The sequence below is a fragment of the Polyodon spathula genome, chromosome 2 (assembly GCF_017654505.1).
Source record: "Polyodon spathula isolate WHYD16114869_AA chromosome 2, ASM1765450v1, whole genome shotgun sequence".
NCBI lineage: Eukaryota > Metazoa > Chordata > Actinopteri > Acipenseriformes > Polyodontidae > Polyodon > Polyodon spathula.
In genome coordinates this window covers 68,416,220-68,439,877 of record NC_054535.1, presented here as the reverse complement: position 1 = coordinate 68,439,877, position 23,658 = coordinate 68,416,220, and the positions used below count along the sequence as shown (strand labels likewise).

Sequence of the window (23,658 nt, the reverse complement as noted above, 5' to 3'; positions counted from 1 at the left end):
AATTCAGTCACTTAACTACTGTGTATTTTTGTAAATATTATGATTATTATTATTAATTTTTTATGTATTTGTTAATTTGTATCCCTTATTATATTAAGGTTGCTGCTCCAATATTAACATATCTCCAGGACCTCCCTGGAAATGAGACCTGTAGTTTCCAGAAGGGATTAACTTAGTTAAACATCGTTGAAATAAACAAATACACTGGAACTGGGATGCCTTCCATAACCATTTTAACCCTATATCACCAGTATTGCTCATTTCTTTATTCATAGTTTTTTAGTGCTGTAGCATACCCCACAAGTTTCCAACTACTCTGGTAAGGTTGAAGAGTCTGGAGCCTACTGCATGTTGTGGCACATTACAGTAATGCAGAATTAAAAATAAATTAAGTTTGTTGCCAGAAAACAGTGATTTCCAAACTTATTATTTTAAATAAAAACACAATCTAGTAATTTTAGTTCAGCATCCAAAAAGGAAAATTAGAAACCTGCATTTTTTTTTAAATTTAAAAACAAGAAATCTGTAATCAGAGAATATTATCATGATTAATGCACCTGTAAGTAAATACATTTTAAACACTAGATTTATTTGTTAATCGCTTAGTTTCACAAACCCTGTTTAGAGATGTTCTTGGATTACTTAGTGTTACTTCAGCAGTGTGGGTGGTATCATTTCTGACAATGTAGGGCACCTCGGTTTTTATTACGTCACTGTGTTTTGTTCACATTGAATGAATATTTAGAATTTATATAATGTTTTTTTTTTTTTATGTTTTTTTGTCTTATTAATCGTATTTCATGGTGTTGAATAATCAAAACAATATATGTTTTGGTGTTTCCTCTTTCAGTCTGCAGAAAAAAATGAGAAGTATTCTCTGGACGACATTTAGGGCTGCGCTGGAATAAGAGTTGTGTTTGAATTTGTGTCATCAAGAAGGACTTTCACACTATTAATAGAAACTACATGATGTAAAAAAAGAACAAACTTAATAACTCGTCGACTGAAATGAAAACACACTGCTCCCACGGACAACTGAGGGCTTCCAACTTGTTTGTCCGTCCGAATATACAGCTGTCCAAGACAAACGGACAAGCATTAAAATCGACCCCTTCTTTGCAGTGTCAGTGAAATATCAAAACAGCAACTGCATAGTTTTTTGTTTAATTGAACTAACATTTTCTAAGTTAAATTATACAGCAGGACAACCTTATAATGAATGTTAGTGATTTTCACACAACTTAATAAAAAAAACAATATATGATTACGCCATACGTTTTACAGTTAAAAACACCATGTATACTGAACTTCATTGTAGCCTGCTCGATGTTCCATAAGTGTAATAAGCATGGAAAGGGTCCAGAGAAAAGTAGTATACTATAAGACAGACTTTTCTGTTTAAAAGTATAACAGGGGTGCCATCAATTGAAATCACCTGTATTCATAGGAAAATGAATCACAGGCTTTTCGGTGAAGTAATTTATCCTTATATAATACCTGAAAAGTAAACATTCACAATGCACATTGTATAACATTTGTAAATAATACTATTGCAATTTTAACTAATAAAACTTAACTACTGCACCAAATTATTATTATTATTATTATTATTATTATTATTATTATTATTATTATTATTATTATTATTGTAGATTGTTGCTTGTTTCTCAACTAAATGTTGATCTGCATATACTTTAATACTCTTCTGATTTCTGCTGTTTGGAAACCAAATGTAAAAAATGAGTTGAAAAACGGTGACGCTACGAAAATGAAAAGGGTAAAAAGATTATAGCTGTGCCGCTGCTACCATCCTATTTTTTTCTAATCGTATTACTTCTATTACATATTCAGCCATTCGGCAACAGATGGGGGTTTGGATTATTTCCAGAGACATAAAATTATATATTTTTAGCCAGCATGCTTGCTGAAAGACTTGCACCTTATTTGTATTAGTTAAATCCATAATAAAGCCCAACAGTACTGTAAGGCAGTTTATGTCATATAGTCTGTTATTAGGTAAAGGGGCATTCATATTTCTTGTGCGATTTCTTATGTTTACACACTCAAATACAAAATGTTAAAACGTATTATAGTAATACTTTTTGTATAATTTACTTAACAAATAAATTATGTATAAACATTCAATTAAAAAAAAAAAATCACATATTTTATTCACAAAAAAGAAACTAAACGGGTCAGTGGTACGCGCTATCCAGCCCTAACCCGAACCCCAAGACTATATAAAGGTGTTTCACGACTTCACACGGAGTCACCGTGCTGTTAAATCGATCTAGTTGGTGTTGTGAGTTAAACAATCCACAGTATTGAGGCCCTGGATAATTATTGAGTGAGCTGTGGTGAATTGTAACTGTCCAATAAAACAACGCTGGGCGGAGCAACAGAAGCTGTTCTAAAGGGAACTTACAAGTATAACTTTTAAAAGAACCAGAAGTATGTGAGTAAGAGGCAGTTACGCGATCATGTTTTTGAAACTAATTTAACAGGCAAGGCAACACTGGAGATAACAAAAGAGGACCACAGGAGGATTTGGGAAAGGTCACTTATTAGAACCAGTTGACCTATTTAAATAACAGAACACTTGAAGCAGTAACCTTGAAAAAAGCGGTAGCTGCTGGAAATGAAATGAGAGGTAGTTTCTAAAGCAATGCTTTTTGGCGGACTTAAAATCGCACTTTTTTCTGAACAGGTGAACAATGTGGGATTGTATTACAAACTAGAAACCATATTTTTATTTTTGTATTAATTAACTTGGTGAATTACGATATTTAAGTATATATAATTTATTTTTAAATAGAGACATATGTACGTATATTGATCTTCTGTATCGTTATAAAACTAAGCCAAAGCATGGCGCAAGACAATTCGACCAACTGCAGTATTTGCGATCATTGTAAACCAATGGACCCTACTGTTCCCGCTATTATGTTTATATTTGGTGTTGTTGGAAACATGATAGCAATTGTTGTTCTTTGCAAGTCCAGAAAGGAACAGAAAGAGACTACCTTCTACACCTTGGTCTGCGGACTAGCATTCACCGATCTGTTGGGCACAATTCTCGTCAGTCCGGTCACCATTGCCACCTATGTGAAAGGATGTTGGCCAGGTGAGGACTCGCTCTGCGAGTACAGTGCTTTCATTCTCCTCTTTTTTGGGCTGGCAGGACTTAGCATAATATGTGCCATGTCAGTTGAAAGATACATGGCTATTAACCATGCCTATTTCTACAACCACTATGTGGACAAGAAGCTGGCAGGCTTAACATTGCTTGCGATCTATGTTTCAAACGTGCTGTTCTGTGCTTTGCCCAGCATGGGTTTTGGCAAGGCTGAGAAGCAGTACCCTGAAACTTGGTGTTTCATAGACTGGAGAAGCAACGTGAGCACCAACGCTGCGTTCTCTTACATGTATGCGGGTTTTAGTTCTTTTCTTATTTTGACCACTGTTGTCTGCAATATCTTGGTCTGCGGGGCACTGATCAGGATGCACAGAAAGTTTGTGAGAAGGACATCCCTTGGCACGGATCAGAACAGGATTGCAGAGTTTCGAAGAAGACGGAGTTTCAGACGGATGGCTGGTGCAGAAATCCAGATGGTGATCCTGCTTATAGCCACGTCGGTGGTGGTGTTGATTTGTTCCATTCCGCTAGTGGTAAGTGGAAGTTTAATGCATAACCGAACCATCTGCTTGCTTAATACACAGTACAGTATAAAGTCGGCACTTTTTTTTTTTTTTTATTGATTTTACCACAATTTGAAATACGCACACTATTTTAGATAACGTAAAAATACATTTTAAAAACATACACATTTGCAGGCCTATTTGCTGAATGAAACATCACGCCGCTTTTTAATTTGAACATGTTGGTTTCTGTTATGCATCTTGAATTTGATTTGGTGTATAATAGTGTGCACTTTGCATCCGAAGAATACACTAAATTCATTGTGCATAGCAATTTTATTCTGATTTTTAAAAAATGTTTTGTGTTTATGTTTTGTTAAATCTTCGATCAACTAAGTTGTGTTAAACGAAAAATATGAAAACTTCTTATAATATTCAGATACCAGTAATAAAGTATTTGTTTAAGAAAATAAGACAATACAGTATACTGTACGACCCCTGTTAGGAAGCACTTACATTTTTGTTAAATAAATAAATAATAAAGGTCACGATGTCATAAAATACAACAGTATTATACAAGCGCGCGTTTCTTTTGGTAACAATACGCAAGTTGAGTGCGTGTGTCCTTTTTAAAGCAACGTGTGATCACGCTCTGGTTGTGATATCAAGGTTTGTTGTGTGACATATTGGCTTCCTTTAAAAATGTACTCTAGTTCTGAATTTTCACAAAACATGAAATAAAAGTAACGCAGGATTTTCACAGGAATATTCCAGTTATTACAAAGAGCAACAGATTCATTGTTTCCACTTTGTGCTGTATGTATGTGACCCACCAAAAAAAGAACCTTACGGTGTGTTTAGATGATTGTTCAGAAAGGTAATCAGATCATTGTTTAAAAAAGTGCAGAAGTGAAGGTAAATCAGAACACCATAATGGTATCTGAAAGTTAGCTTTTTCATAGTTTGAACGACTCGCCCAAAATATTATAGTTCAGGAACGTAGTCGTTGCTGCTAATGTGTTTTTACTGTTAAAGTTGAATACTGATATTTTCTTGCCATTGTATGTATTCAACTTAAATAGCAAAAACACATGATCAGTTACAATCAGTGGCTATACAATATTGCTTATATGTAATCCTACATTAGCAGTTGCGTATAGCCTAATTTTCCAAGTGCTAAGTTTTAGCCCCAGTCTAACACGATAACCTACTATTTTAGTCAAATATGGTTAAACGTGGGGAGGCATTATAACCTGTTCAAAATACAATATTGCATTAATCTGTCCAGTTATATGCTTCACTATTTAGTTGGGATATTATCTTGTCTACATAAAGCAAGTGGTCCTGTGCACTCTTGTTAACATGGTATTCTGTACTTAGAAGGATGGATTGTACTGCACTGTGCTATAGTGTTGTATAGCTCTGCCACCTACAGGCACTGACGTGATAAACGTACTGTATGTAGTCCAGCGTGTTCCAGCATGCATCCACACAAAATCGCTGTGTAGTGAATGTGATGTAAAAAAAAAACATACAACAATAATTACAGTATGTGTTTCCCGGTTGCAAGGTTACCTGGGTTGGTAGTAATCATTTGCAGAATTCCATATTGTTGCTCCTGGTTAGTCCAACTAAATAATTCCTCAGAAGTGTTCCAAAGGGGTGGGGTCTGTAGCGCAGTAACATACTGTAAATGAGTCAGACTACATAGAGAACCATACTTACTGTAGAGTATATAGCGTAGTATTGAATTTAAACATACTGGCATCTATTCATCTAAACGGTGACAGATCTAAATACAATCATTCAAATCATTCAAATATGACACACTGTCGATTTATAAATATTTTACTGACTGAAACGTGCTTGAGAGACTCACATGCAGTGTTTGTTTTTTGTATCCTTGGTTCCAGTACATGTCAGCCCCTATTTTATTTATCTAAGCAGAACCCATATGGTATTTTGATATCCACAGTTTAGATACTTGTAACATTCCCCAAACTTTTGGTCCTAACGTATTAGACCTTTCCAGTTACCAGCCACTAAGTTATAAGCTTTCAAGACACACTCTAACTTGTCACACAAGGAGGCATGTGACAACATTACCTTATTGGGCTCTTAAAATATAATATACAGTAGATTTTGCAAAATACCTTATTATTATCTGTGTTGTATTTATTAATGGACCTGATGGTTTTCTTATTGAATGATTGTTAATAGTTTGCTCTTTGTTATTTCAGGTGCGAGTGTTTGTAAATCAGTTGTACCAACCAGAAGTGGTGAAGGAGATCTACAAAAACCCTGATCTCCAGGCCATTCGCATTGCCTCGGTCAACCCCATCCTGGACCCATGGGTCTATATTCTCCTGAGGAAGGCAGTTCTCCTCAAACTCATTGAGAAAATCAAATGTCTCTTCTGTAGAATTGGGGGACCCGGTCAGCGATCAGGTCACAATTTCAACTGCATAGACGGCCAGCGAACTTCCTCGGTGATGTCTCGAGATTCTCCTTCCCTTGTGTCTCGGGAGCTAAGGGAGTTCAGCAGCACATCACAGACATTTTTATACCTTCCGGAGAACAGCGAGAACTTCCTTGGCAGCTGTAGGATAGGGCGGGGGACATCAGACTCTAGCACAGAAAGCTCTTCATTAAGGGCTTTCCAGAGCTCTAATTATTTACAAGAGCAGGACTCAGAAAACAGGACTTCAGTAAATCAATCTGGTTCATCTAGCTTTTTACATTCAAGTAGTCGGCCCCCTTCTTATCAAAAAACCCATCCCCTCCATGTGACTTTCACGGATGAAACATTGAACCTTCAAGAAAAATGTATATAGCTTTGACAAAAGACATTTACAAAAGATGTAAATAGAAATGCTGTTTTCTAAATGACTTCTTATGATGGTGTTTTTTCAGCATCTTTTCTTGCTTCATATTTGTGTTAAGTTGGTCTAATCATTATTACCAGCACTTAGTCCAAAATGTATGGTTAAGGTATACCTAGGATGTAATTTAGGAGGGAATCATTTTAAAGTTGGACATCAAACAGGGAGCTGCTCAGAACCTTAATAATTGAACATTAGTAACAGCGTCAAAGGAGATGTTTTTAAATACCACTATATTTTGGCCTCTACCCCTTGTTATGTGTTTTATAGTCAATGTTGTGTGTCACAATGTGATATAATGTGAATTTCTGCTCCATTCAGTAATTATGAAAGCACAGATTACATATAATTTATTCTCCATGAGAAGGTTTCACTAAGAGGAGCATTAACAGGCTCTTGAATTTCAAAATCAGCTGCTGGCAGTTAGAAACATAAACATTTCATGATAGCAGTTGAATTTATTAAAGAAAAATAGAATTTTATGTTTTCCAACATTCTCATTCATCAAACAGGTGATTATCTTAAGAATATCAAATAACCACAGTTAACTTACTACAAACAAGAAGTTGTTGCACCTCAATAATACAACACATAGTGTCACTATGTGTGCAAGTCATTTAATACTACTTTGAAAATTAAGACTCCCCTTGTGTTCACTGTGCAGTTTAACCATATTTCAGAATAGAAATATGTAGTGAGATATGTAATAAGTCCTAGCATTGAAAAAGTTTGCAAGGTTAATTTGTCATATAAGCCTTCACTAACTTAACAGCTTTCAAGTATTTGCTATGGAACAGACGGGATCTTTCTTTTTAAAGTGTTGTGTAGTTACAGCTTTGCTGTTCTGTAAATAACATGTACATAGTTGTCCATGGATTTATGCATTTTTATTAAAAATGTTGCTGTTTGTTTATGTGCATTGCTTACATTAAGTCACACATTTTCTTCCTGAGCCTGATTGTGTTGACTAAAAATATTTTTTATTAAAATATAAATGATAAAATCAAAGTTAAATTCATTCAACTGGTTTTTTTTTATTATTGTTTAAATTATTATTAGTCTTATCTCATACCTCATTCTGACATGAAAGACCCCAGTTTGGGAGAATGATGCCACAAGAGTATAAGGCAAAGAGACTTAGTGTGGTTTAGTTTTCTATATGGGTTAATTCCAAAATTGAGCTCAAGTTTTAAAATCATGTCAGTGGGCCCTATTCACAAAGCTTTACCTCATTGCTTCTTTACATAATCTTTTAAAAGTATGTTTTAACAAATTAAATATTTTAAGATTTACGAACATAAAACGTCATTCAATTCGTCAAACTGCTGTAACTCATGAGCCAGTAGCCTGAGCAAATCATTGGCGTACACAAGGGTTCACAAGTAGTCTTACAGGCTTGAAAACTCTTTTTCAAAGACTGGGTGTTGGAACAATAAACTTTAATTTGCATATAATCATGGTGAAACTTGTTTCAGGGGTTAGGGAGTAACCAAACACTCATCAATGGAATTCATCCAACACCATCAGTTGAATCATACTGCTCCTTTGGACATGAAATGTCTGCTACCCTCCACAGAGCTGTGGTTTACATTTACTGTTACTGTACAGTTACTAAGTACTTTAGTGGATGATGAAAATTAGATGAACCACAAAGGCAAACATAACAGGAAGTCTATCTGCAAGACATTTTCTGGTTATATTACTTTATTTCAGTTTAATACATTTTTCAAACACAGTTCTTCATTACAGAGCAACAGAGCCCTGCTTGTTGAAAAGAGAGTTTTAGGCATAGGCCCCTAAATGTTTTTATTTCTTTCAGGGAGAGAGAATGGTGGCAAAAGTGGCACTTGCTTGCTAGAAATGGGTAATATGTTTGGTGATTGACATTTGTTTTGTTGCAATACATGATTTTGCATTCTCTGAATGTAGGATATGGTGACTTACATGGTCACAGTACTCAGATCTTTTTCATTTAAATATTCAGACTAGTCATCATTACTAAACATTATTTCAAGGACCCTTATTTACTAACTTATGCGGCAGACTTAGATTTTTTATGTGAATTAAAAACTCATAGTACCTTATTGGCTTTCTAATCGAAGGATATACCTTGAAGAACCTGCACAGTGGGAGATAAAGATGCATTAAGATATTTAGAAGCAAGGGATCTGAGAGAGGTAAAATGGGAAATACCTCCAGTTATTCAGCATTGGTTCATCTGTCCGATTAGTTGCTGGGGGAATATATAGTCACAACAAGTTTTCTCCACTTATTCTCCATGTTTTTGTAATTAACGTTGTAATCAAACATGTGAAACTTTACCCATGCTTTACCAAATGTATGTACATATAATTCTGCCTTCTTGACAAGTACAAAGATTACTAGTTATTAGGCAATAATGCTCTTGCCAGTTCAACATACCAGAATGTTGATTCACCCACAATCACCAAGCTTATACTCATTCAAATTGAATGAACTGCAGGAAAGCAACATGAAATCCTCAGGGATCATTAGTACAAACCCCACTCCCAGAGACAATCCAGCCCAGCTACCCAGCGGCTTCCTGTACATTGACTTTTTAACCATGCATTAGATCTGCTTGTCAAGCTTTCATACAATTTACAACCCTGCATTTTGGAAATATAATCTAACTACATTTTTGCATGCATTACCCATTCTCAAGAGCCTCAAACATAGTAGTGCCATGCATTTGTATTTATTTAAACTGATGCTTGTGAATTTAGCACTCAGGGATAAGAGAACATAGCACACCTCAATCCTGACAAAACACCCCCTGCTATTGAGTCCCAATTTTCTCTCAAGCTGCAATGTTAATTTGTGTGGTGGTTACCTGAGCCAGATTTAAACCCAGATGAAAGAGGTGAAATACTAAATTAGACAACAACATAGCATCATTTTTTTCAGTTCACATGACCTTAACATCTTTCATAATCAGTTTGTCATCTCTAAAGGCTGTACCAGGGTCTAGTATGCTGATCCTTTAAACCTTTTTTAGCGTATGGAACATGTACCCAAATTGTACCTAAAGTATAACACAATTCCTGGAAGACAATGTAAGCAAACTGAAGACGTTCCTTTACCTAGTGCGGTGCCTATGTCATGTTTAAAAATCTAAATACAGTCACAGATAAAAGCATTGGTACCCTATGCCTATTATACCATTTAAGGTAACAGATTAAGGACAAACATTTTATAAACTTTAACCACTCTTTCATAAAACAAAAAGCAAAATACACAATTTCTAATAATTTTTATCAAAAAACAAACATTTCATTTAAAGTATTCGTTCCTGACAAAAACATTAGCACCCCTTTTGCTTTTATTATGGATTTCACACATTTACATAATTCTAAACCAGTATGTTACATCTTGTTGGTGAAATCTGGGCCCATTTTGTCTTGAATATTTACTTCAGCTAGGACAGATTGGACACACAATGCTTTTCTATTGGATTGAGATCTGGAGATTGCAAAAGTTACTCCAGAACTTTTATCTTGATTTTTTTCAAGAACTCGGGTTGATTTAGTTGTATGCTTTGGGTCTTTGTCGTGTTCGAAGATAAACTGTCTGCCAATCAGCCTACTAGCAGATGGTATCATTGCACTTAGTAAAATGTTACTAAGTAACATATAACAAGTAAAGTAAAACAAGTAAAATGTTTTGATACATTCAATCCTCAATCACATGAATGTCTCCAGTCCCTGAATTGCTAAACCAGCTCCATGTTTAATTGTAGGTACAAGGATTTCCATTTTTAGAAAAAGTTCTATTTTGTTGAAGAATGCTTCAGATTCCTGTTCATATTTCTTTGTATATTTTTGACGATCTGTTTTATAAATTGTCTTTAAAAGTTGTTTGCAGTGAGGTCTAGGTGCATACAATTCTTTTGTGTTCAGGTGCCTTTGTATGTCCACCTCTTTCACAAGTTAGTTGAATTTGTTCTGTGGTACTTCTTTGATTATTGATCTGATTCTGGATTTTGGTATTCCGTATTTCTTTGATACTGTTCTGCAGCCTTTTTCTTTGTTGTAGTTTGCTACAAGTGCTTTTCTCAAATGTGAGTCCAACTTTGTCTTGACCATCATCTGTTGTGTTACCAAAATATTCTAGTTCAACAGCTGTTCGAAATAATTACCTTTTTCTGGCTATTGACTATAATGCAGCTTAGTTACTGTGTAATGGTTTTCAATCAATTAATATATATTTTTAATTGGTTCTATTACATTTTTAATGTAAAGGTGTCAATACTTCTGTCATTAACAAATATCTGAAATTGCTTCAGTGCTTTTGATTTTTTATGAAGATTGTTTGTTAAACTACCAGAAATTGTGTACTTTGGTCATTTTAATTACTAAGGTTCGCTAGATGCGTGTATTTACTGTAATATGTTTTTCTTGAATGATCTTATATTAAGTGTAGGGTGCCAATACTTTACATGTACATGCTTGCAATGGCATGCTTCTTTTGAAACTGCACATTTGAGACATATATAGTAAATGAAAGTACATGAGTTAATATTCATGAAATATTGTTAGCTGAAACTACTTAAGTACTGGTAATTGTGTGATTCAGATTTTTTACTCAACACCAAGCTACCAATCTATGAAAATAATCCTAATAATTAGCGTTATTATTATTTATTATTACATTATTTCCAGCACGCTGATTTATTTACTAGTTTTGTTGAGGATTTTATTATTTCAGCTGAAAAGTAGTTAAAAAAAAAAAAAAGTAATTATTTACAAAACTGAGTGAAGTTCCTGGAATATAAGGTTTACCTCAAGAATGTGCCTTGGTTTCATGCTCATTTCCCTCAGGAATGTTCCTTGATTTCTTGCTCATTTGATTTTTTGGAATTTGCTTGAAAAAGTGCCAGACAGTATGGTCTAACTGGAATTAGGAGGGCATCTGCTGAACTCAAAGTCTAATTGTGGCAGAGCAAAGCTCTGCCCTTTTTAAATTGGCAGGGATGGGGTTCATTTCCCCTACCTGCCTGGGTTTATTATGTTCAGGTGGCTGGGGTTGATTATTTGATTACGTTAATTAACGATCAATCAGCGCCCAGCCACCTGACATAAAAGGAGGCCTCTGATTCTTACTTGGGAGGAGGGAGCTGAGGAAGCAGGTTGGTGGTTGGTGTTTTTGAAAGGTTGATTCCAGGGAAGGCAATGCCCAGCCTGGAAACCTTATTTTTTTGTAAGTTTTGTTTTGTTGTCTTTCTATTTGTGTTTGAAGATTTTTTATTTTGCCCTTGTGCACTTCATTTTTGTGTTTAAATAAACACTTCATTTTTGTGTTTATTTATAATAAGTTATTATTTTGAACTTGAGTGTCTCTGGGCCTCTATCCACTCACCAGCCTGCCACATTTGGTGTCAGAAGCTGGATAGTGCCACCTAGAGGCTCAGAACAGTATTTTTTATTTATTTTTTTTGAATTTTTCGGATTATTTTTATTTTTTTTAAAAAAACATGGGAAAGAAAAGCAGACAGCGGCAAAGGCAGGACAAGCAGCAGCTGAAGAAAAATAAGCTGCTGCAGCCACAGCTGGAGGACCCAGCCAGCCTCTTCCCCTGGTGTTCCTGGTGTGGGAAGGAGGACCATCTTTGGCGGTCCTGCCCAGATGTGCCACCGGCAAACTGGTGTGGCCGGTGTGAGGAGGACTGCCACAACTGGGCAGGATGCCCCTACAACCAAGCCCAGGAAAAGGTGTAGTGTTCACCCCGGGCATCAGGGGTCACCCCACTACCTCCAGCACCATCGCCTTCACCACCATCCCAGATCTGGGACTGGTTGATGCACCCTGAGGCAGACCTTGTCCACGATCTCCCCCCATAGTTATCAACATCCTTCCCAGAGGTTGCCCTTCTGATGGTTAATTATCTGGCGGTAGACATGGGAAGATGCCCCGGTGACTCCAATAAAGAGGGGTGAGCCGCCTTCCCCAGAGCCAGAGAGGGGTGAGCCGCCTTCCCCAGAGCCAGAGAGGGAGCTGCCGCCGCTTCCAGAGCCAGAGAGGGAGGAGGAGCTGCCGCTGCTCCCAGAGCCAGAGAGGGAGGAGGAGCTGCCGCTCTCAGAGCCCAGAGGGGAGGAGCTATGGCCCAAGGATACCTGCCTTGTACCGCCCAAGGATGCTGCTCCGCATCGCTTGGGACTGCTGGTGTCTCCTTTTTGTTTTCTAGGGTTGCCGAGGGTCCATCGCCGCCTCTGCCACCAGAGGGAGCTGGGCCGCTGTCGCCGCCTCCGCCACCAGAGGGAGATGGGCCGCCATCGCCGTACTACCTTGGAGATCCGGGCCCCCCTCAACCAAAGAAGGCTTGGGGGCTCTGAAATCAATCCCACCCACTACCACCCACCATAACAGCCCACCCAAGGGACATAATTGGACTTGTGGGGGGAGGGGGGGAGTTGGCCGATTGCGGCCGGTGTACGTTGTACATGGGGGGAGGTGTGTGGCAGAGCAAAGCTCTGCCCTTTTTAAATTGGCAGGGATGGGGTTAATTTCCCCTACCTGCCTGGGTTTATTATGGTCAGGTGGCTGGGGTTGATTAGGTTAATTAACGATCAATCAGTGCCCAGCCACCTGACATAAAAGGAGGCCTCAGCTTCTCATTTGGGAGGAGGGAGTTGAGGAAGCAGGTTGGTGTTTTGTTGTTTGTATTTTTGAAAGTTTGATTCCAGTGAAGGCAATGCTCAGCCTGGAAACCTTATTTTTTGTAAGTTTTGTTTTGTTGTCTTTATTTGTGTTTGAAGATTTTTTTTATTTTGCCCTTGCACACTTTAATTTTTGTGTTTATTTATAATAAGTTATTATTTTGAACTTCAGAGTGTCTCTGGGCCTCTATCCACTCACCAGCCTGCCACACTAATGAAGGCTGCTGTGAGTGGTGAGGAATGGGTGCCAGACAATAGTAGGTTGTTGATTCCTGCGGGAGAGAAGTGATCTAGAAACATGCACAAACAATCTACAAGCAAACTGAATATTCCTTGCAGAATATCCTTCCGTTAACCATATGTACAGAATGCTCTGAAATATTTAAAAATGTCATTCATCTTAGGAATTGATAACTCCCCATGTTTCACTCTCTAAATAGTCCTATTAAATGTAAATATTTCAATGACTTCAGCCCTGATGTTAATCAGTGAACCCTAGCCAAACAAAAATAAATAAATAACTGTAACACAAACCTCTCACACATTGGAACCCAGGATGCTACCCTATCAACCATGCAACTATGTAAAGTTTATATTTACATCTGCTGATGTTCCCAGAGCCTTTTTCACTGAATGTATCAACACACAATCTGCAAGACACATCCAACACCCTTATTCCTGTCTATAAATGAATCGCTATTGCATGCCATTATTTCCCTTGTGCTTAAATCTTCATATTGGAATGATGGATTACTGTGAGGTTGACCTTTGACCTGGGGCAAGTTCTGGCTTCTCAATGCTACAAGAACTACATTTGTTGAGCTTGATAGTGGATTCCTCATCAGTCAAGGTATTTCTTTTAATCATCCGTCACTTCAGATTCAACGCAACCCTTCCAAGTATTAAAAATGAGCTGCTGCAAACATGGTTATTTTTTACTACACTATATTTTGGGGTCTTGTTATCATTCTGTCATCTGTCCTCCCTCATCTAAATAATTCTGGAACTGTGAATGTTTCTGGAGTATCATCCTTTTCCATATATAATCAATTATTCAGGGGTGGGCTTAAATAGATTTCAATGGCTAAACCAGTGATACTAGTTACAATCATTATTCCGTTACGACCAACTACATCATAATATAAACAATCTAGCAAAGGATGGTTTTCAGGAATACATTGAAGGGGGAAATTGGATAACTGTTGCTGATTAACCCAGACAAAACATTTTGGCTTGGGTTTATATCAAGATCTTTACATCAAAATGCAATTTGTAAAAATTTGTGGTGAGAGAAAAAAAAAAAAAAAAAAAAACTACTAAAACTACTCCAAAGAACTAAAAAGTGTGTCTACAGTGATAGTTACTAGTTTTGTAACATTAAAAGTTGTATTTATGTTTCACAAAAAAACATTGCAAATTGCTTTAGCTAAATCTGTCTCTGACCCTAAATAGATAACTATCACACAGATAAAACAGAGAGCTTTCTGATTCTAGAATGACCTTGTTGTGGATCTATTGAACTCTTTGCTTAAATGAAGAGACAACAATATACTGTAGTCCTGGTTAGCAAGTCCTCCGTGACCTGGTGATTAATGGTCCAGCATTCGTGCTTTGATAAACTGTTGGTCAGCAGGTGTTGTCTTGCTGTCTTTATTCTCACCGACAGTCTCTACAGAGCTGGATGCAGTCATGATGACGGTAGTTTTCTTGTTTTTTTCAGCTTGTTTTTGCCTCTCTGCTATGGCAACGCAGGCTGCCACAACCTCATCACTTTCAAAGTCGTAGTCAGGGATGAGCTCGGGAGCAGCAAGCAGCTGCTGTTCAGCTTCTTCCTCTAGCCTGGCTGCCTCTTCAGCAGCTCTCTGCCGCTCTCTGAGCTTCAGGGCCCAAGACAGGTCCTCCTCCCACAGGTGGCACTCTGCTGGGCAGATGTGGATGGCTGTCTGGAAACTCTTTACTGCCTGTGGGCAAAGAGAGAGAAAAAGAGATGGATTTTGGTACCACACTTCCATTTCCCTCTTCCATGGATTTGTGTTAATTTTAGTACTGGATTGACAGCACATGAAACTGAAGCAGTTACAGTCCAGGCAGCTCTAGTTTAAACTACACACTGCTCTACCAATCTGCCTCAATCCTACCCTAGAGGATCATCTTCAGTTTTCATCCCCACTCTATCCTGGCTTTTCAGAAAGTGGAATTGTACCCATTAGTGTGAATTGCAATTGTGTATAATGTAATATGTACAATAACAAACACCAGAACGATTTTATTTTATTAGGCTCTGCATTATTAGCTGGTTCAACTAATTATTCCTTAGTGAGCCTGTTGTTACCAGAATCACATCAATCTACATTAAACATCACCTAGGAAGTCTCTAACATTCTGTGTTGCTGAACCTAAATCTTCCTGTACATTTGCAACAGTTTAAGTTTAGAAAATAGGAAACACAAATGTTCAGCTTGCATGCCTGAATCAATAATCTGTTGAATGGATCAACAATAATAACTGGGTCTTTTTTACACTGCAACTTTATAGTGGTGTAGTAGTATGCAAATGTATTAGAACACCTGCAAATGTGTCATTTACATCCTTTATATACTTACCTGTATGAAAACCTCTGGGTCAATAATCAGTGATATAGAAACAATAAGCTCTCATGTGAAAATGTTAGACCACTTTGTGCTTTAATTAGGCACCTTAAACAACTTCTAAAAAGTCTCATGCATTTTGCCACTTGTGGTTATGTGTTCCCTTTCTTTTACTATTTTAAATTAATTGCATGTGTGGCCTATTAAAGTCTGCGGAAGGGGTGTGGGTAATTCACTGACTAGGAGACAGACAGGTGTAATTGAAAACACCACCCAGGTGCCCAGTTGTATTTGAGAACAGTTCTTGCTTTTTCCGGCAGAGGGCACTGTTGACCGTGGGCTGCCTATCAACGATGACAGACAGCACCACGGAAATACCACAGCTGGTACGCGAACAGCAAGTGCACTCGCAGGTGCTCAAAGAAATAATAATGAAAACAGAAGGCGAAAAGAACAATGGAAAATAAAACAGTAATAAAACTACAAATAAAAGGTGCTGCACTCGGCAGCGTTATCCCGGTCGCCGCTACCTGTACGACCCGGATCACCGTCCTACTCTGTAGGCTAACTAGCCTGCTCTTTTACAATACGCCGGGATCTTTTTTTATAGGGCTAGCAATCTTCCAAGACTCGCCTCTCAGCCATTCAGAGAGGGGGAAAGTCCACACACCTACCTTCCCACCTCCCCGTGTCACTGCCATGACTCACAGGCGGTTGTTGGAAGACTGCCGCCCTCTTCCTGCAGTACTGTGAACACGCCACCAGAGTCAGCACAGATCTCTCCCTGCTACATATCCTTCCCCTCAGAATGACACCACCGGTTCATTCGAAACTCCTACACCCCCATGCCTTCCCGAGAGAAAAAGTCTGCGTTTTGATGCAACTTTCCTGCTCGGTGGACTACCCTCAAGGCATAGGGCTGTAAGGCCAAGTACCACCGTGTGATTCTGGCGTTGCTATCTTTCATCCGGTGAAGCCATGCTAAAGGGGCATGATCTGTAACCAGGGTGAAGTGTTGCCCCAGGAGGTAGTACCGGAGTGCCTCGACTGCCCATTTTACTGTGAGACACTCCTTCTCGATGGTGCTATAATTTTTCTTGCGGGGAAGGAGCTTCCTGCTGATATACAGGACTGGGTGCTCGCTTCCCCGAACCTCCTGCGACAACACTGCCCCGAGACCTGTCTCTGACGCATCCGTCTGTAGGGTGAACCTCTTACCAAAATCTGGGCTGCATAGCACTGGCTTACTACACAGCCTCCGCTTCAAGGTGAGAAAGGCCCTCTGGCACGACTCCGTCCACTGAACCGTATTTGGAGCAGCCTTCCGGGTGAGGTCTGTCAAGGGAGCAGCGAGCGTAGCGAAGCTCGGGATGAACTTTCTATAATAGCCCGCTAGTCCCAAGAAAGAGCGCACCTGGGTTTTGGTTGTAGGAACCGGCCAGTCAGCCAAGGCTTTCACCTTAGCAACTAGCGGTCTGATCTGGCCGCCCCCTACCCGATACCCCAAATACTCCGACTCACTCTTCCCAATGGCACACTTCTTTGGGTTAGCAGTGAGCCCCGCCTCCCGCAAGGATTGCAGCACCGCCGCCACCTTACACAGATGACTCGGCCAATCCTCACTGTGGATAACCACGTCATCTATGTAAGCAGCGGCGTACTGCTGATGGGGCCGCAAGATGCGATCCATCATCCGCTGGAAAGTGGCGGGTGCTCCGTGCAACCCAAAGGGCATGGTCCTAAATTGGTACAACCCGAAGGGAGTCGAAAACGCCGTCCTCTCTCTAGATTCCGGAGTCAGGGGTATCTGCCAGTACCCCTTCGTTAAATCCAGTGTCGTCATAAAATGAGCTGTGCCTAGACGCTCCAGCAACTCATCTACCCGGGGCATCGGATAAGCGTCAAATTTCGATTTCTCATTGATTCGTCTGAAATCAATGCAAAATCGAGTTGACCCGTCTGGCTTATCGACTAAAACAATCGGACTGTTCCAGTCACTTTGGGACTCTTCTATTACTCCCAGTCTCAGCATTTCGTCAATTTCCGCTTTTATTACCTGTCTTTTACGCTCAGGTATACGGTACGGCCTCTGGCGAACTAGCGCCCCCGGCTCAATATCAATGTGATGATGGGCTACTCGAGTCTGCCCCGGGACGGAAGAGAACACGTCAGGAAACTCCGCCACCAGACCGCGAGCCTGACATTTCTGCGTTGGTGTCAGATTCTCAGCAATCTGTACCGATCCTTTTCTTGCCAACACAGAAAGATCAGGTCCCAGGTCCGTGACATCATCTGCATGCGCCACTAACAACGCCTCTGGTTGTAACCAAGGCTTTAAGAGATTGATATGGTAAATGTGTTTCTCTGTCCATCGCTCCGGCTGGCAGATCTCATAGTCCACCTTCCCAACCTGGCGTGTAACCTCAAAGGGTCCTTGCCACTTAGCCAAGAGTTTCGACTCAGAACTGGGTAATAATAGAAGTACCTTATCCCCCGGCTGAAATGTGCGCAACCGGGCTCCTCGGTTATACTGTGTCTCCTGTCTGTGCTGTGCCTGCTGCAAATTGTCATGCGCCCATTTCCCCACAGACTCAAGACGTTTGCGCAGGTCCAACACATACCGGACGGTATTGGTCGAATTGTCCTGCTGCTCCTCCCACATCTCTCTGACCAGATCGAGCACGCCCCGGGGTCTCCGCCCATACAGCAGCTCGAATGGTGAAAACCCCGTGGAAGCCTGGGGAACCTCTCTGATCGCAAAGAGAAGGGGGGGAATCAGCTGGTCCCAGTAACGCACATCACTACGAATAAACCTGCGCAACATGTTCTTAAGGGTCTTATTAAAGCGTTCCACCAAACCGTCTGTCTGAGGATGAAACACCGAGGTCCTAATGGTCTTAATTCCCAAAAGCTTACATGTTCCGCGGATTAGCCGGGACATAAAATTGGTGCCTTGATCGGTTAGTATCTCCTTGGGAATCCCCACCCGGGAGAAAACCTTTACAAGCTCGTTGGCAACAGACTTAGCGGACATAGATCGGAGGGGAATTGCCTCTGGATAACGCGTAGCGTAATCCAGAATGACAAGTAGGTGGGTGTATCCTGCCGCACTCCTCTCTAATGGCCCAACTATGTCCATCCCAATACGCTCAAACGGAGCTTCCACTAGGGGCAAAGGCACCAGTGGGGCTCGTGGAACGGCTCTAGGGCTGGCCTTTTGACATTCCCCACAACGCTCACAAAACCGTTTGACATCGCCATCCAGCCCCAGCCAGAAGAACCGTGACACAAGCCTTGCTTTAGTTTTATCCCTTCCCAAATGACCAGACAGGGGAATAGCGTGAGCCAGCTGCAACAAATCCTCCTTAAAGGGCTGAGGAATGAGCAACTGATGACGCACTTCACCAGTCTGGGGTAATTTATCAACACGGTACAGCAGGTCTCGATCAATTTCAAGGTGGGGGTACGTGGCGGCGCGTCTGGGCTCGACCACCCGACCATTAACCAACGCTGCTTGGTCAAAGAGCCTGCCCAGCACGTCGTCACGCCCTTGCTCGAGTCGGAAGTCACGGGAGCGAGCTAAGAAATCAGCTCCCATGGCTTCCAACTCGGGGTCAGGTCGATCCCGAGCAGAGGCAGCCGAGCCAGACCCCTGCGCTGGCTCCGCGACCTCCCCCCCGGACTCTTCACCAACCGCCCCCACCTGAAACTTCTCCGACTCCCTCCATTGCCAGCCCTCGTTCTTAGCAATCCGGCGCTCCCGTTTAGTTTTACGGGGTTTAAATCTATGGCAAAACCATTCTGGATCGCAAAAGGGGAAAATCTCTCCAATTACTTCCTCTTTCTTAGCCAATAAAGAAGACGGGGCTGTCAGGGCAGCCAACCAATCTTTAAACTGCTCACAGTCCCGTCCCAGAACTACTGGTACCGGCAATTGAGAACATAATCCTACCTGCACCTGCGTCACCTGCTGGCCAATACTCATATATACATTGACCTTGGGATAGAAGCAGACATCCCCATGAATACATTTAATATGCACCCGTCCCAATATTTGTTTATGCCCCGGTGAGATTAGGCTCTCCTGTACTAGAGACTGACCACACCCTGAGTTCAGGAGAGCCTGGGTTTTTGTACCATCCACTGTCACAGGAATAACAAAACCCTTGTGCTGAAGTGACTGAGGTAATTGAACGCGCCTACCTGGTCGGCTGAGGTCACACTCCATCACAGGGCAGTCCCAGGCGAGGTGACCCACCTCCCTGCACGTCCAACACCTCGGTGGGCTGGTTTCTCTCCCCGAAGTTTTGGCAAAAGGGGGAAACACTGGAGCCATAAAAGAGGCGAGCCGATAAGGCGTCCGCGCGAGACCCCGGTCCGACACTGCAGCAGCCCATGGGTATCCCCACCCTGCCCCAGTTCACGGGCCGGGAGCTCCCGCCGACACCCCCGACCAGATCCTGGACTACCCCTTCCCCCCAGTCCCTTCACCCTTTCCGGGGCCAGTTGAGGGGACGATCCAGTAGCCACCCTCCTCCCGGGCAGTTTCACAGGCATTGGCTTCGCTGCCTGGTACTGCTCGGCAAGTTCAACCGCCCGGTCCAGCGTGTCTGGCGCCTGCCGCTGGACCCACAGCCGAGGTCCCGAGGCTAGACACTCCAGGAAGCGCTCCACCACGATCATCTCCACCACCCTGGCTTTGGTGTTCAAATCCGGATTCAACCAACCCATGGTGTAATCCTTCAAACAGTGGGCGATGGCTCGTGGGTGCTCCCCTTCTGCAAACTGCTCCTCCCGGAATTTCTTCCGGTAGCCCTCCGGTGTGGCCCCCACAAGATTTAGGATGGCTGCCTTCAGCCGGGGGTAATCCAGCATGTGCTCCGGGGACAGCGTCCTCGCAGCTGCTTGAGCCTCCCCGGTGAGTTGGGGCAACACATAGCTAGCCCACTGGGTTTGGGGCCACCCGGCCAAGATCGCCATAGCCTCGAACACCTCCAAGTAGGCGTCTGGTTGATCCTCGGCCGTCATTTTGGTGGGTCTCTATATGGAGTGGTCTGGAGCTGCGGGTCTAGCCGCCCTCTGCACTGCCGCGGTGATCGTCTGGCGCAGGATCTCCATCATTGCGCAGACTGGGTAGCATCCATGCTAGTCTGCTCCTTCTGAACATGCACTGCTTGGGGCAGTGCCAGTGAATCCCACCTCTAACACCACGTGTGGAAGGGGTGTGGGTAATTCACTGACTAGGAGACAGACAGGTGTAATTGAAAACACCACCCAGGTGCCCAGTTTTATTTGAGAACAGTTCTTGCTTTTTCCGGCAGAGGGCACTGTTGACCGTGGGCTGCCTATCAACGATGATAGACAGCACCACGGAAATACCACAGCTGGTACACGAACAGCAAGTGCACTCGCAGGTGCTCAACGAAATAATAATGAAAACAGAAGGCGAAAAGAACAATGGAAAATAAAACAGTACTAAAACTACAAATAAAAGGTGCTGCACTCGGCAGCGTTATCCCGGTCGCCGCTACCCGCATGACCCGGATCACCGTCCTACTCTGTAGGCTAACTAGCCTGCTCTTTTACAATACGCCGGGGTCTGCCCAAGGGTTCCCCGCTCTCTCTCTGTCTCACTGTGAAACTCTTGTTTCGCCTGATTCCCGGTCCTGGATCAGAGCTTCCACACTCTCGTTGCGTCTAAGTGGGCAGACCTGAGGAAACAGCAGAGCATTTTTTTATAGGGCTAGCAATCTTCCAAGACTCGCCTCTCAGCCATTCAGAGAGGGGGAAAGTCCACACACCTACCTTCCCACCTCCCCGTGTCACTGCCATGACTCACAGGCGGTTGTTGGAAGACTGCCGCCCTCTTCCTGCAGTACTGTGAACACGCCAGCAGAGTCAGCACAGATCTCTCCCTGCTACAAAGTCATTAAAAATACTTTTTTGACAATTTTCCAAGATTTTCAATTACAGTGATTGTGATTGATTTCATATGCACAACAAATCAAAACAACAGAAGCGATGGGGTGTTCTAATAGTATTATGTAGTGTGAATAAGGTTTTAATGATCTTGATTTCAAAAACACAAAAATATGTAGTTGTCTTCAAAATTATTATACTATTAACATGTATGCAAGACAACTGCCTAAAGGCAGCACAACAAAGAACTGAGTGCCAGAATCATAAGTCTTTTAATGTTGGTAAAACTCCTGACTGGGCTATCAAACTGTCCTGTACAACAGCAACATAAGGTGTTGTTCATTGGGTAATACGTGTTATTGTTTATTTATGTTTTTAGCCAAAAAATTGATGATTCATGAATTGGGGATGTAGTACACCACAGAATTGTAATTTAAAAGATATGTAAACATGAAAATATAAAAAGTGAAAAATAATAAAATGCAAGAAAGAGGTTATTGGACAACATGACTGCATCATACATGGGTAAAGCATCATTTAATTTTAATTTTGTATTGACATTTATTTAATAAAAATTATCCTTACAACCATCAGACATTTATTTATTTTTACAGACACTGGGAACCAGGGAATTCATTGACAACGCTATTTTTAATGGGAGTCAGCCAATAAGACTCAACAGAACCCACGGTTTTAAAAAGTCAGTACGATGACATCATTGTCATTGCTATGCTCAAACCTCTCTTTTCTTGAAAGTTCTTATAGAAAAACACAATCATTCCTGCTGAATAAATGTGCCGGCATTGAATCTTTTAAAAATAGTAAATAGATGCAACCAGAAATCGACAGTAGATGTTTTTAAACAATTGTAAGAAAGTAAATAAGTAATTTATATCAGATACACTATGTTTTAAATATGTGTCTAAAGCTTTAAAATACATATTTGAATTAATGTACGTAATGCTTGGATTTGGACTGTTAAGGTTCCCGTATATAGATTGGGGGTTGGCCTTTATGTAGGGGATACAGGAAGTGAGAATGAGAGAAACGTGAGACTGAAAGCAAGACTAAACAGCTGCACTATCCATCTTGCTCTGTAGACCTAATACTGTGTGCTCTCCAAATAAAAGCTTTTGAACCCACTTATTGTGCATCAGCAATTAATACACAAGCCTTACACAATATTCTCAAAGCTAAACGAGTAAGTTATCAGAATCTGCCTCAGAAGAACAGCTACCCATTGTTTCTGTTGGGGTTGGGTAAGTTAGCAGTGTTTTTTTTTTTGGTAATGGAAAATATGAATGAGTGTGTTGAACTATCTTGTAAAATGGGTATTTTAAATAGTCTATCCTTATTGTTCAAAACAGGTCACATGGGGGTGTTGATACTCCAGCATATCACTATGGGTCAGCATTTCAAATCAATTCAAAACTCGACATTCTGATCTCTCCGTGAACTACAGCGTTTCCCTATCCCATTCTGAAAATAAATACTTAAAAAAAAAAAAAAACTTAAACTTTCAGCTTTTTACAAAAGATTTGGGTCGCTCTTAAAACAGCCTTTGATGGTTAAATGGATGTTTTTTTGCCACGCAGAATATTTATAAACACATCTTGACAATTCCTGCCGTACCTTTCTGTCCACATATATTCATCCAGGTATGATGGTATCATCTCTTCTGCTGTGCCCTGCATTGTTTTAAATTGCTTTTTAACACAGGCCTAATAGTTCTCCACATTGTCCAGCCATAGACTGCAAAGACAGTCTGATAAGTAACCAGGTATCCCATAATGCAAATAACGTCTTTCTCGCCATTGTGAAAAGGTAGCACAAATATGGTATGGATTCCTCCTGTCACTATCCCGGATAACTAATGATGATTACAAAAAAAAAAAAGCACTGTCACCTAATACTGGTGTAGGTCTTGTGAGGAAAAGTCTGTGTGATTTAAAGGCAG

General features: G+C 41.0%; 2 protein-coding genes across 3 annotated transcripts in view; one reads left to right on the top strand and one right to left on the bottom strand.

The window, feature by feature from the left end:
* The first annotated feature begins 2,382 nt into the window (after positions 1 to 2,382).
* Positions 2,383 to 7,529, top strand: LOC121299567 (prostaglandin E2 receptor EP4 subtype-like). Its single transcript, XM_041227359.1, has 2 exons — positions 2,383 to 3,669; positions 5,880 to 7,529. Exons 1-2 carry the CDS (start codon positions 2,869 to 2,871, stop codon positions 6,471 to 6,473), a joined length of 1,395 nt encoding a protein of 464 aa, XP_041083293.1. The 5' UTR covers positions 2,383 to 2,868; the 3' UTR covers positions 6,474 to 7,529.
* Positions 7,530 to 14,039: 6,510 nt separating this feature from the next.
* ttc33 (tetratricopeptide repeat domain 33) overlaps positions 14,040 to 23,658 on the bottom strand; it is a 44,268-nt gene continuing 34,649 nt past the window's right edge. For both annotated transcript variants that reach the window (XM_041227338.1, XM_041227348.1), the window contains exon 5: positions 14,040 to 15,155. In XM_041227338.1, coding sequence (XP_041083272.1) covers positions 14,784 to 15,155 — 372 coding nt within the window. In that variant the 3' untranslated portion in view covers positions 14,040 to 14,783. The remainder of the gene's footprint in view (positions 15,156 to 23,658) is intronic.

What these genes read in the sequence shown, in the direction of transcription:
- LOC121299567 (XM_041227359.1), top strand. Translation starts at nt 2,869, where the DNA reads ATGGCGCAAGACAATTCGACCAACTGCAGTATTTGCGATCATTGTAAA. An exon ending in TTTGTTCCATTCCGCTAGTG is followed by an intron (nt 3,670 to 5,879) that starts GTAAGTGGAAGT and finishes TTGTTATTTCAG; the next exon opens with GTGCGAGTGTTTGTAAATCA.